The sequence below is a fragment of the Amblyraja radiata genome, chromosome 16 (genome assembly GCF_010909765.2).
Source record: "Amblyraja radiata isolate CabotCenter1 chromosome 16, sAmbRad1.1.pri, whole genome shotgun sequence".
Taxonomy (NCBI): Eukaryota; Metazoa; Chordata; class Chondrichthyes; order Rajiformes; family Rajidae; genus Amblyraja; species Amblyraja radiata.
In genome coordinates, this window is record NC_045971.1 from 33,081,120 (window position 1) to 33,095,127 (window position 14,008).

The 14,008-nt window shown below is 44.5% G+C and overlaps 2 protein-coding genes across 2 annotated transcripts in view; both read right to left on the minus strand.

Annotated features, from left to right (window-relative positions):
• Positions 1-2,063: 2,063 nt before the first annotated feature.
• Positions 2,064-4,724, minus strand: LOC116982248 (interferon alpha-4-like). Its single transcript, XM_033035529.1, has 4 exons — positions 4,538-4,724; positions 4,337-4,425; positions 2,265-2,504; positions 2,064-2,156 (listed from the first exon to the last, which is right to left on the minus strand). Exons 1-4 carry the CDS (start codon positions 4,722-4,724, stop codon positions 2,064-2,066), a joined length of 609 nt encoding a protein of 202 aa, XP_032891420.1.
• Positions 4,725-8,452: 3,728 nt separating this feature from the next.
• LOC116982103 (interferon alpha-1-like) overlaps positions 8,453-14,008 on the minus strand; it is a 6,078-nt gene continuing 522 nt past the window's right edge. Inside the window, exons 2-4 of the mRNA XM_033035421.1 lie at positions 13,438-13,527; positions 9,274-9,513; positions 8,453-9,170 (exon numbers count right to left, since the gene is read on the minus strand). Coding sequence (XP_032891312.1) covers positions 9,072-9,170; positions 9,274-9,513; positions 13,438-13,527 — 429 coding nt within the window. The 3' untranslated portion in view covers positions 8,453-9,071. The remainder of the gene's footprint in view (positions 9,171-9,273; positions 9,514-13,437; positions 13,528-14,008) is intronic.

Sequence of the window (14,008 nt, forward strand, 5' to 3'; positions counted from 1 at the left end):
GAGTTACTCCAGCATTTTGAGTCTAACTTCGATTCAAACCAGCATCTGCAGTTCTTTTTTACACCCAATCCCTTTCCTGTCTTCTCGCCGCCGCGGAAAGTCTCCGGCTCGGTCTGTCGGGGGGAAGCCGCCGCGCCGCAACTTCAGCCGAAGCCGAAGCGAAAGTGTCCCGTGGAAAGGGACGGGCTCATCACATCCGAGGGTGGATGTGTGTGTGTGAACCGACCGGGTCCCGCTGAGAGGCTGAAGGGAAACGGGATAAACTGGTATTGGGTTATTATTGTCAAGTGCACTGAAATATTGTGAAAACCTTTGTTTTACCGTCATTCAGTCAAATCTAACCTTGCTGGAGTCCAACACGTTTAGTTCAGAGATTTTGACATTCAAAATAATATCTACAGCTTGTGATTTAGGCCGCTGGTTATAAGCTGCATAAATGCTCTGTTGCGTTTGCTTGTGTTAGCCAGGCGCAGTTTGCTCCGTATTAGAGATTTGAACAACTTCCACAATTATTACCACAATTATTACCACAATTATTACCACATCCATATAGGGCCAGAAAGAATTCACATTAATAAACTTTGAATATTATGAATATTGACAAGACGAGGGCGAGCAAATAATGAAATAAAAACCAATCATTTTGAAGCTGTGCGTTTCACCCTCTTTCTCACCTGGTAGGACTGTAGGTGTCTCTGGTAGAAGTGAGGGATGAAGTGTAGAGATAGGTGTTGCATCGCCTGCAGCTACTGAGGGAAGTACGTGGTGAGAGGGCGGTTTGGGAGGGAAAGGGATGGTGAAGCAAGGGGTTGAGGAGATGGGGGGGATGGGATCCCTGTAAAGAGGAAAAGAGCGGGGACGGGAGGTGCGATTGGTGGTGGGATCACGTTGAATGTGGCGGAATTGTGGGAGAATGATGCGTTGGATGCAGAGGCTAGTGGGGTGAACGCCAAGGACCAGGGTAAGTCTATTCGTGTTCCGTCTGGGCGAAGGAAGTGAGATCCACCCATAAACCACTGGGAGAGGAATAGAAAACATTTGCAATCGTAAACATATTTATAAACGACTGGCATCCACAAACATTAATAATAACATCAGTTCAGAAAACATGTGAGTTTCTGAACAATTTATTGATAGTAAATTTCAATCCTTCAGTGTAAAATATTCCAGTGCAAAAAAAAACATCTCTTAATAAATATCTGTAAATAAATATGTTACGAGATTAATTTATACATTTAGTTGCATTTGTACAAAGGAATACAACTTTCGTGGGTTGAATAATCAGCACATTTCAAGTAAAACCACAGAAATGAATGAATAAATAGAGGTTAAATAAACCAAAATAAATACATAAATAAACCGATATAATCCACAGTTTTAAAACAGGAATATGCTTTTACAAATTACGGCCAGCCGCTGTATGTATTTATTCCCTGTTTCATTCCAGTTACCGCTGTCTCATTGACACATTCACTGCGTAGCCCAACCGCGTCGCCATCGCCAAGTCATCCCCTCGCGGTTCCAGAGCCGCTCAGCGACCCCGGGAAAGTCACGCAGTGAAAGGCCTCCCGCCACTAGGCCTGAAAGTTGTCGGCAGCATCGCCATGCGACGGGGCCAGGTCGCCCAGAAACACGGCAACATTTAAACTCAGTTTAGACAGTTGGAGCTGCAACGCCAGTGGATGGGATAATGGGCCCAACACAGTCACTCTGAATGAAAATGTTTTCTTCGTTGCTGCTCCAGCGCACATACGCTGGAAGGTGAACAACACTGTAAACCCTACACCGAGTGAAACATTTCATCAGATACAAACATAACGAAATCCCAACAGAATGAACAGTAAATAGGGAATAACATCCAGACGTAATTTCACTTTCCCAACTCCCGGTTGAAGACGTTTACAAATAAAATATTGTTCAGTTAATTCTTCTTTCCCCGTTGATAGACACAAAGTGCTGGAGTATCTCAGCGGGTCAGGCAGCATGTCTGGAGAAAAGGAATAGCTGTGGTTTCGGGTCGAGACGTCTTCTTGTGCTGCCCGCGCCCGGGGAAATGTTCAGTTTCAGCTCCTAGTGTTTGCCATTATGAGAAGGATCTGCTGTAAATGGGCTCTTGTCTCGGCACGGATCATTTCCCAGGCACAGTCGCCAAAGTTCTAGGAAAAGGAAGGAATCAGGAAAATACATTAAGCAAGGGACAGATTGAATTTGGGTGAAATGCAATATCTGCAAATAAAAACGGATTGTAAGCATAACCAACTCACCTGATGTTTCCGAAAGCGTCGCAGTTTTCGAAAGTATTTGTGAACAGCAATGTTTCTCTTTTGCTGAGACTCCGGCGCCCGTTTCCACGCGCATTCCTCCGGCTCTCTGATCTGCCGATGCAGGAGAAGCCGGAAGATTTCCACCTCTTCGCGGGGCCACGGGGCCGAGCCCGAATCCTCGCTGTAGAACTCGCTGGTTTGCCTCAGTGTTTGAAGGACAATCTGGATCTTCTCCAGAGCCTGCGGAGAGGAGACAAGGTGGCATTAGAGCGGTCTTGTCGGTAATAGGGGTCTGTCAGTTATGGAAATGAACAGGGGGCAACGAAACCTGAAACCAATGAACGGGGAGAGGTTTAGTTTTAATTGACATGGGATCTTACCCAGAGGGTGGGGAACGCATATTTACGCGAGATAGCAAAGGAGCAACGTTCGTGTTTGGAAGATAACGAGAAGTATTTTGGGTGCTGAGTCAACATATTTTGCCGAAGCAGTAAATACAGTCATATTTCCCAGGGTTACTAGAGAGATCTGTACTTCAGCCTCATAATACAAGACGAGCAAAAACATCGTGGTTCTTAATCCACCTGCCTGTCTTAGATATTGGAGACATTCCAGGAGATGGAATAAGTAGAAATATAACTCCCACGTCCCATAAAGATGGAAGGATGATCCAGAAAGGAACATGCCATTTATCTGCTCTTCAATGTTAAGGATCTTGCTCTAACAATTCCAGGATTATATCACTTAACTGGCATCGTGTCGTGTTCATGACATTGAGTTGAGGGCGTGAGTCAGCGCTAAATTGTTAACGGGAGAAATATATGACATTCCCAGGCGATTAGAGAGCATTAAATGTTTGAAATGGACAGTAAGATTCTGTCCATCGGGTTAGAGAGACTAAAAGTGTTAGTGTGAGTAAAATATAAAGGCGCAAAAGATATAGTAACAAAAGTAAATCCCAATTCTACAATTTCCCCAGCTTGTGAACGATCCTTCAGCTCAGTCATCCCCGCTCGCAGTCCACAATAGAACTACTCCTCAGCATCTGCATGCCTTGAGCATACTCAGTGATTCACAATCAACGGCATTGCGAGGCTTCTCCGGCCCCGAACATAGATATTTCACATTGAAATTGTGCACACATTTGCTTTGGATCGGTGTGACGTAATGATGGTTAAACAAAGTAACGAGATAAAACCAGGAGTCGGTTAAACGGCCGTACACATTGTTCTGGCCATAATGTCTGAACGGACTGGACATTAATGTCTGGACGGGGAGAAGAAAGGAACGGGGAGGAGTAAGGAAAAATGAGGAGGAGGAGCCCGAGGGCTGAGGGAGAGATAGGAATGGGAGGAGACAGCAAGGGCTAGCAAAATTGGGAGAATGCAATGCTCATGCCCTCAGGATGCACTCCCCAAGCAGAACTGTTCCTCCAATTTCCGGTGGTGCTCGCTCTGGCCATGGATGAGACCCAGGACAGAGAGGTCGGATACGGAATGGGAGGGGGAGTTGAAGTACTGAGGTCAGGTTGGTTAAAGCGGACCGTACGGAGGTGTTAGGTGAAACGATCGCCAAGCCTCCGTTTGGTCTCACCGATGTAGATCAGCTGACATCTAGAGCAATCAGAATTAGTCAAAACTGAACTGATCAGATCACCGGCGATCTTACTTCAGAAGGAGGCGGCTACAGAGACCGAAGGTCTAGGTGCAAAATGCCAGGAATTTCCCTCTTTCGTTGGGTACGAAAAACAACATGGAACCTAATATTCAATGTTATGCTGCATCAAAATCTGTCCACGGTTACAACCGGGCTACCTCGCTTTAGTAACACAACCTCATTGAATCGAAGTCCGGCACACATTTTGCTTCCTTGTTTATTACACAAAACATTCAACATCAGCAGTACAGCAATGCAAGAGGCTCTTCGTCCCACCATGTCTGCGCCAATCATAATAGGATTTGGGAAAGGAGTTCTACAATTGTTTGCATATACAAAATGAATTCACGTTATTAGTCGATGAAGGTTCTAAATAAGACGAATGGTGAACTAGAATGAAAAATCCAATCACTTACCGACAACCCATTTGCAAGGTTCACCAGTTTCAAGGGCCGTGTTTTCAACCGGACCTTCTCTCTGACACAATGCCACGAAAGGGGCCGCCCTGGGGGAAGAGGGTAAATTATGTTCTAGAGAATCCAGTAACTGACAGACAAGCGTCGCGGATATCAGACAGAGAACCCGTCAAAGCTTTAAACTATTGCACCGTATTTGACCAGGGAAATGAAAAATCAAAGATCGCCGGAAAGTGTCGGATCGGTGTCTGCGAGCCATTTCATTCAGTTTGCCCAGAGTGTCCGTGTTGAGATCTTGCAGTAACTGCAGCCTCTCACAGCCCAGGCTCAGGGTCCCGGACAACAACACCCACACAATCCAAACTCTGCAAACACTGCCCAAAGCCATCTTCCAACGCAGCGTCTATGGAAATGCAGCGGCTTGTGATCCGGGAGCGGCCGCCTGTGCTGCTGAGACCGGTGGCTGTGGATTCTGTCAGCTGTACCTGTCATGATGCCGGCTTTAAAGTGCGGCATTACATTCCGTAACTGAAAGTGGGCGGGAGGTGTGTTGTAAAGAATGTGGAAATGTGAATGTTTCTACACCGAAGCGGTGAATCCAAAAGCGGGAGGTGCCCGACCATCGATAGTGAAAATTACCGCTCAGAGTTCAATGCCACGCTCGCTCCGGCTCAGGACCGTGTGGGTCAGTCCACCTGGGACAAAGGCGGAGCAGAGCGAGGGTCTGCGCTGTGTCCATGATTTTCAAGATCAGACAGCCAATTGTTCTATGAATGTGGGTCATCTCGGGGTTCTATAAATGAGGGTCATCTGCCTTAATAGATGAATTAGCAAAGTTCGGCGCCTCCAAACGGAGGCGACGAAACAGCGGTGCCTAAACGATGGCGCCGAAACGGAGGCGCCAAAACGGAGGCGCCAAAAGGAACGATTCCGTCCTGGCTGATACCTTTAAACTTGGCCTTGTCCCAATTTAACATTTTAACATGTGTGCCCGCCCTGTTTCTATCTATAACTATGCTAAACCTAGTCTGTGGTCCAACAAGACTCATTCATGAACATTTAGTTTACTTTAGAGATACATTGCAAAAACAGGCCTTTCAGTCCGCGTCTACCAACAATCCCCGTACATGAGGTCTATCCTACACACCAGTGACAATTTACAATTTGTATCGAAGCCAAATTAGCCCATAAACCTGTACGTCTTTGGAGTGAGGGAAGAACCCGGAGCACCCAAAGCAAACCCATGCAGATCATGGGGAGAACGTGCTAACCCTTTATAGACACCACCCATAGTCAGGATCGAAATCAGAGGAAATGTATTATACATATTGAGGAAACTTTCCTGAAGATATTTGATACATTTTGTACCGTTTAAAAGTTTTACACTATGAGATTCCCAGTCAATATTGGGAAATTTAAAATTCCTTACTACGACAACCTTATTAGACCTGCAGCTGCCTGCCATCTCCTGACATATTTGCTCTTCTAATTCCTATTAATTATTTGGGGGCCTGTAGTACACTCCGAATCAGGGGATCATCTATTTCTTTTTCCTCTCCTCTGCCCATACAGCCTCACTGTCTGCAATGCCACCACTGATCACTGCCGTGACATCCCCCTTAACCACTGATGCAACACCCCCTTCTCTTTTACCCTCACCTCTGTCCCTCCTGAAGCACCTGTAGCATGGACAATTGAGTTGCCAGTCCTGCCCCACTCTTAACCATGTTTCTGTAATAATAATAATAATAATAATAATAAATTTTATTTTTGGGCGCCTTTCAAAAATCTCGAGGACACCTTACAAAGATTAACAAGAATAATAAAACATATAATCGGAATAAAATAAATAATAAAGACATCACCAAAACACAAATTAAAAACAGAGTTCAATCCAAAGACAAAAAACAAAAACACAATAAAAAGAGAGAGCAGCGGCACCTAAAGCGCGCCAGCGTCCACTCTCCCTTCCGACAGCCATCTTGGACACAGACTAACATGTTTACTTACACACGGAAAAATCATCGCCCCACAATGGTTACCACTGTGGGGGAAGGCACATTGTCCAGTCCCCATCCCCAGTTCACCCAAAGTCAGGCCTATTGAGGCCACCGCTATGGCCTCTACGGAGGCCCGATGTTCCTGGCCGTTCTCACCGGGTGGTGTTGCCCCGGCGTCGGGAGAGTCCACTCAGCGGCTGGGCCACCTGGAACGACCGCTTCCTTACCGGTCGTTCCAGGTAATAGCTACAATGTCCCAATTGTAACACCCATCCATGCCCAAAGCTCATCTATCTTACCTGTCAGGCCTCCTGCATAAGAAATAAGCGAAATTGTAATCAAACATCCTTCCTCACTCCCAGTTTTTCTCCTGCCTACTCTCTCAACTAAACTTTCTCTCATCACCCTCTATATCAACATAACCACTCATCTGCCTCCATCTTGTAGGCACCCAACTGCCAATCTAGTTTAAGCCAGGCCTTGTAACACTGGAAAACGCCAGGGTATTGGTACCTCTGCAGCTAAGGTTCAACCCATCACTCTTGTGCAGATCACCTCTACCCTAGAAGATATCACAATGGTTTAGAAATCTGAACTGCCTCCCTCACCAACTCCTCAGCCATACATTCACCTCCCCTATCTTTCTGTTCCTATGCTCACGTGGTACAGGAAGCAATCCAGAGATCACGTCCCCGGAGCTCCTGCCTTCTAGGCTTTTACCCAACTCCCCATACTCCCGTTGCAGAGCCTCTTTCCTTTTCCTTCCTCTATCATTTGTGCCAACATGCCCCAACCCCCCTTGAGGATGCCATGCAGCGGCTCCAAGATGCAGTTGACCCTGGCACAAGGGAGGCAGCACACCATCACGGTGTCTTGACTGCTGCCGCAGCATCTTCACTCTTAACTATAGAGTCGTCTACCACTACGGCTCTGCCTGAAGTTGCCCTGCTGCTGTTGCTCGATGCAGGGCTGATTTCACATTCCTGACTGATATTACCTTGATGTATCGTCCCAACACCACCCAAGATAATGTGCCTGTTAGGAAGAGGGATGGCCACTGTGTCACCTGCACTCAATGTCTAATTCCCTTCTTTGTGGTCACCCACATTCTCTCTTCCTGGACCTTCAATGTGACAAACTGGCTGAGATGCCCCAGGCACCAGCTGTGGTAACCGAGGGCTGATCCATTTCTACATCCAATGTAGATGAGTAAGGAGGCTTTGAGCAGTCCCCAGGGCAACATGGGAAATATAACTCTACAGCAGAGATCAGATCATTGGACCCACATTTTCCATGCCGTTAAACTAATTACCTCTGCCCACTGCTCCATTCCATGAATATCCATGTTGCTATTTAAAGGCCTCCTAAATGCCACCATTATATCTGCCTTAACTATCACCACCAGCACCCCATTCCAGGCAGCCATCTTGCCCCAAGAAGTAAAAAACTTGCCCCACACAACTCCATTAGTTTGCCCCGTTCTCCTTAAAGCTGTGTCCTTCAGGCTTTGACATTTCTATCCTGGTAAAAGGGTTCGGACTATCCTTTGCAAGCAATGATGGTCTAACCTCTCTTGATAGCTGATAAACATTAGTCCATGCAGTGGTCTGGTAAACCCGTACTGCAGATTCTCCAAAGCCTCTACATACTTCCTACAACGTGGTGATGAGTACTGCAGAAAACACTCCAAATGTGGTCTCACGTAAGTCCTAAAGAAATGCCATCATGACCTCCAGACAATTATCCAATGAGGGCAGGTAGACTAAACCTCTTCTTTACCTCTCTGTCGGCAATCTTTATGTAAATTTTCCCCTTATGTGGTGACCCTTTGTATGCAAACAAAGAATATTCTTCTGACTTGTCACATGTGATAATAAAGTATAATTCATTCATTCACTTCAAAATGTATTCACATACTTTGTCTGTGCAATGTGAGATTACGGAGGGAAAATATATATTGAGGAATGTCTAGAAATGCAAGAATTCCCATTCATTAGATAGATTGGCAAAAATAAATGCAATGCAAAAAATATACACTAATGAAAATACAAAACACATCCATTTTCATTGAAAATATTTTATTTTAGAAAAAAATATTCACAGCGTCTCTCTAAAATACAATAAATTAACAAAGATTTTGACTATATATACTGTATGCTTAAATATATATCAGTGCAAATATAAATAAACTGAAATTAATTTATTCACTGAAATAATTTAATGAATTTACTGAATTTGTCAGTCTTTGAAAGAGGGGATCTTTCAAGATTCACAGTTCAACACGGGATAATGGTACAAAAATAAATATCAATAAATTAGATCAACACTTAAATACAGAGAACTATCCAAATGTTCTTTGTTCTCCATGACTCTCATACAAATCGAAATAATAGAATAATACATTGTTCAGAAAAAAAGCTAAGGGGAGAGAATATAGCTAATGTTTCTGATGCAATAATAATAATTAATTTGTTTAAAAAATTGTTAACCTTCTGGTTCTTGAGCATTCATGATGGTAGTTTATTTGACCTGGGATAACTCCCTTTTCCACTCCACACGTACTGAGTTGTTTGAACATCTTCCATTTCATTTATCACATTTCCAGCATAAGAAGTCCAAGGAAGGGTCTCAACTCAAAACATCACGAAACCATAATCTACAGATATGTTGCCTGATCTACTGAATTCAATTGATCCTCAATTTCAGTCGCTTATGATTCAGTCTCTGAAATATCCTCATTGTTCCCTGCTGATTGTTGCCATGATGAGTAGGAGCTGTTGTAAATGTGCCCTGGTCTCAGCGCGTGTTATTTCCCAGGCACAGTCACTGAATCCCTGAAAAAGAGAAAATATCAACAAAATGTATTAGATAATTAACAGAAATAATATGTCTGTTAAATCTGCTGGTAAGCACAGAGTTTCATGTCAATCAGCTCACCTTCTGTTTCAGAAACTTTCTCAGTTTCCTGAAGTATTTACGAACTGTGGCATTCTTCCTTGCCCTGGACCCTGTGCTTGGTTTCCTGACACAGACTTCCAGCTCTCTCAGCTGCCGATCCAGGAGAAGCCTGAAGTGTTCCACTGTGGCCTGGACCCACGTTACTGAGCTCAGGTTCATGCTGTAGATCCTGCGGAGGTGATGCAGTGTTTCATGGACAATCTGGATCCTGTCCTGGGCCTGTGCAAAACACACATGGAGGCATTAGACAGATCCTGGATCCAATCTGGTTAGAATAGGATAAGTCACAATCAGGCATCATTTTCAAACAATTAATTCTCAACTGGAGGTTTGCTAGCCCATGGCCACACAGTACTGAAAGAAGGTTAGAGCCAGTTGAATTGTAATCTGCAGTTAGAGTTTTAAAAATTGTATGATCAATTAACAATTGATCGTGAAGAGAGATTGGACGCTGGCGCGCTTTGGCTGCCGCTGCTCTCTCTTCACACTGTGTTTTTGATTTTCTGTTTTTGGATTGAATTCTGTTTTTAATTTGTGTCTCTGTGATGTCGTTTTTACCTGTTCTATTCCGATTATATGTTTTTATTCCGATTACTATGTAAGGTGTCCTTGAGATGTCTGAAAGGCGCCCATTAAATAAAATTTATTATTATTATTATTATTATTAACAAGCAGTACCGTGTCAGATGCAGGACACAGTGTCATAGTCTTTTATGGCATGTGAACAGTTTGCAGGAATACAATCTATGCTGCAGGTCCTCAGTTAAAGGGAGAGATGGGAGAAGATCCGACTAACCTCACCAACCAATAAATGTGACGTGGAGATTTTATAGAGGTGTGCAATGTCAGTAAAGATATGGATAAGGGAACAGTTGCCTGAATTGATTGTGTGAAACAATTGAACGCAGTTCCCTGAAAGTGGAATCTCATGTAGATAGGGTGGTAAAGAAAGCTTTTGGTGTGCTGGCCTTTATAAATCAGAGCATTGAGTATAGAAGTTGGGATGTAATGTTAAAATTGTACAAGGCATTGGTGAGGCCAATTCTGGAGTATGGTGTACAATTTTGGTCGCCTAATTATAGGAAGGATGTCAACAAAATAGAGAGAGTACAGAGGAGATTTACTAGAATGTTGCCTGGGTTTCAGCAACTAAGTTACAGAGAAAGGTTGAACAAGTTAGGGCTTTATTCTTTGGAGCGCAGAAGGTTAAGGGGGGACTTGATAGAGGTTTTTAAAATGATGAGAGGGATAGACAGAGTTGACGTGGAAAAGCTTTTCCCACTGAGAGTAGGGAAGATTCAAACAAGGGGACATGACTTGAGAATTAAGGGACTGAAGTTTAAATTAAATTAAAATTAAATTTCTTTATTTATATAGCACATTTTTAGTCAACTTACATTGACCCCAAAGTGCTTCACATAATTACATCCACACACACAGGCAAAGGTGGGTGAAGTGTCTTGCCCAAGGACACAACGACAGTATGCATTCCAAGCGGGATTCGAACCAGCTACCTTCCGGTTGCCAGCCGAACTCTTAGCCCATTGTGCCATCTGTCGTTTTAGGGGTAACACGAGGGGGAACTTCTTTACTCAGAGAGTGGTAGCTGTGTGGAATGAGCTACCAGTGAAGGTGGTGGAGGCAGGTTCGTTTTTATCATTTAAAAATAAATTGGATAGTTATATGGATGGGAAAGGAATGGAGGGTTATGGTCTGAGCGCAGGTATATGGGACTAGGGGAGATTATGTGTTCGGCACGGACTAGAAGGGTCGAGATGGCCTGTTTCCGTGCTGTAATTGTTATATGGTTATTATATGGTTATAAGTTCTAATGGCAAGAGCAAATACAATTTGGGAGTGTTAGTATAGGATTCCCAAAAGTTAATTTGCAAGATGAATCAGTAGTAAATACGTCAAATATATACAAGCATTTATTTTGAGAGGACGAGAATATAAAAGCTGGGATGTAGTGCTGAGGATGTATAAGGCACTGGTTAGACCGCATTTGCAGTAATGTGAGCAGTTTTGGGCCCCATGTCTGTGGAAGAATGTGCTGGCATTGGAGAGGGTCCAGAGGATGTCTATGAAAATGAACCCAGGTATGATTGTGTTAACATATGACAGGTGTTTGACAGCACTGTGCCTGTACTCATTGTAGTTTAGAAAGGTGCTGGAGGACCTCATTGTATTTTACTAAATTATGAAAGGCCTGGATAGAGTGGATGTGGGAGGATGTTTCCATTAGTGGAAGAGTCTAGGACCAGAGGCCATAGACTATGAATTAAGGGGCGTACCATTAGGAAGAAGTCGAGGAGGAATTTCTGAAGGTAGATGGTGAATCTGTGGAACTAATTGCCACAGAAGACCGTGGAGGCCAAGTCAATGTTCAATTTTAAGGTAGAATCTAAATTTGTACAGATGCCAGAGGTTATGGGGAGAAGGCAAGAGAATGAGAGTGATCGGGAAAGATAGATAAGCCATGACTCAATGGCAGAGCACACATGATGGGCCGAATGGCCTAATTCTGGTCCTATAACATATGAACATGTACAATTGTATGGTAAATCTCTAGGTCCAGACATGTGTGCTAACGTGAGTTGGTTAGGAGATTGGGGACTTAGAAAGATTAAAGGAGGGAGGAAGTGTCTTATAATTTGTCTAAGGTTCATCATATCAAGACCTTCAGCTGGTGGATGTGTAACAGCCACCCTACAATAATAAAAGCAAGAATTCAACACACACACCTTCCACACTCCAAAACTTGAGTGGGGGCAAGTCAAAAAACCAGAGCATGATAGAATTACAAATATAGGTCTTTCACCCCTCTCTGTCTCTACGTCACATTATATAACACAAAATATACAAAGTGCTGAGGCAAGTCAGCCTGATCTGCTTAATTACTCCAGCACTTTTCTATCCCTTTTTTAACCAGAATCTGCAGTTGCCGGTGTCTACTTTCACTCCTCCCATTATCTATCAAGGCATACTAACATCATAGCTTTCTATGCACCAGCGATCCAAGTACTGGGCAAGGCAGTGCACTCAGCTATAGACTGGACATTTTTGTTTCTCTCTAGGCAATCTAAACTCTTACATTTTTCTTCAAACCCATGGCCTCTGGATAAACATATCTCTGGTTTGGGGGATATTTCAATGCTGACTCCCCATTCTAAGACACCCATATTGTTGTATACCTCTCCTCAGTCCCCCTGTTCTTTATCCTCTTTGAATTCAATGGACTTGTTGAGGTGTGGAAGTATTTAACCAGACCAGAGGTGAATCTCAGAATCCCTCTCTGCACTCAGTCATCAGCAGGTTAGTGTGGAGTCAATGGTGATATCGCCTATGGTGGACACAGGTTGTGAAAAAATTTGAGAGGATGAGATTAATCCCAGGAGATTGAATCAAGGGGTAAACTCAATAGGTGGACTGAAAACTCAGCGGGTGAGGCAGCATCAATGGAGCGATTGAATAGGCAACGTTTCCGGTCGAGACCTTTCTCCAGACTGATGTGGGGGGGGGGGGGGGGGGGGGGGGGGGGGGGGGGGTGCGTGAAAAAGAAAGGAAGAGGCGGAGACAGTAGGCTATGGGAGAGCAGGGAAGGGAAGGGGAAGGAAGGAGAAAGCAAGGACTACATGAAATTGGAGAAGCCAATATTCATACCGCTGGGGTGTAAACTACCCAAGCGAAATATGAGGTTCTGTTCCTCCAATTTGCGGTGGGACTCACTTTGGTCATGGAGGAGGCCCAGGACAGAAATGTCGGATTCGGAATGGGAGGGGGAGTTGAAGTGCTGAGCCTCCGGGAGATCAGGTTGATTATTGTGAAGTGAGCGGAAGTGATGGGCAAAGCAATCGCCAAGCCTGCGCTTAGTCTCACCGATGTAGAGCAGTTGACAGCTGGAACAGCGGATGCAATAGATGAGGCTGGAGGAGGTACAGGTGAACCTCTGCCTCACCTGGAAAGACTGCTTGGGTCCTTGGATGGAGTCGAGGGGGGAGGTAAAGGGACAGGTGTAGCATTTCCTGCGGTTGCAAGTTAAAGTACCAGGGTGGTTGGGGTGGGAAGGATAGATGAGTGAGATAACTGGAAAAGGTAAAACAGGAAAAGAGAGATCAAGAGTAAAATGCCGAGTTTACTCACCTCAACCCCCAAGGAAAGTTTCACCAGGTTCAAGGGCTTGGTTTTCAGCGACCGCCGCTCAGTCCCACACTGTCGGGTTAGGTGGCCACCCTGAGACACAAGATGTCAACGTTATTCACTACCCGAAAGCTTCCATTGCAATCCACGCGAATCGGATCACACTGTTGCAAATGCAATCAAGCCAAACTCAAGTACAATAGGTAGAGCGAAGGGGGAGGTATAGAGTGTAGAATATAAAACATCTAAAACAACGAGAGAAATACAGGAGACCAGGCTCCGTGTAATCATTGACTTTTTAACAAACAGCCCCGACTGAGACTGTCGGCTCCATCTCTGGGAGCGGGGACAACTCACCATTTCATTCAGTTTGCCCAGAGTATCCGTGTTGAGAGCTTGCAGTAACTGCAGCCTCTCACAGCCCAGGCTCAGGGTCCCGGACAACAACACCCACACAATCCAAACTCTGCAAACACTGCCCAAAGCCATCTTCAGCCCCCACTGAGTAAAGCACCGGTGTGAGACAAGAATCAGCTCGGAAAACGGTTCCTAATCGCTGACTGAAATTCTGGAT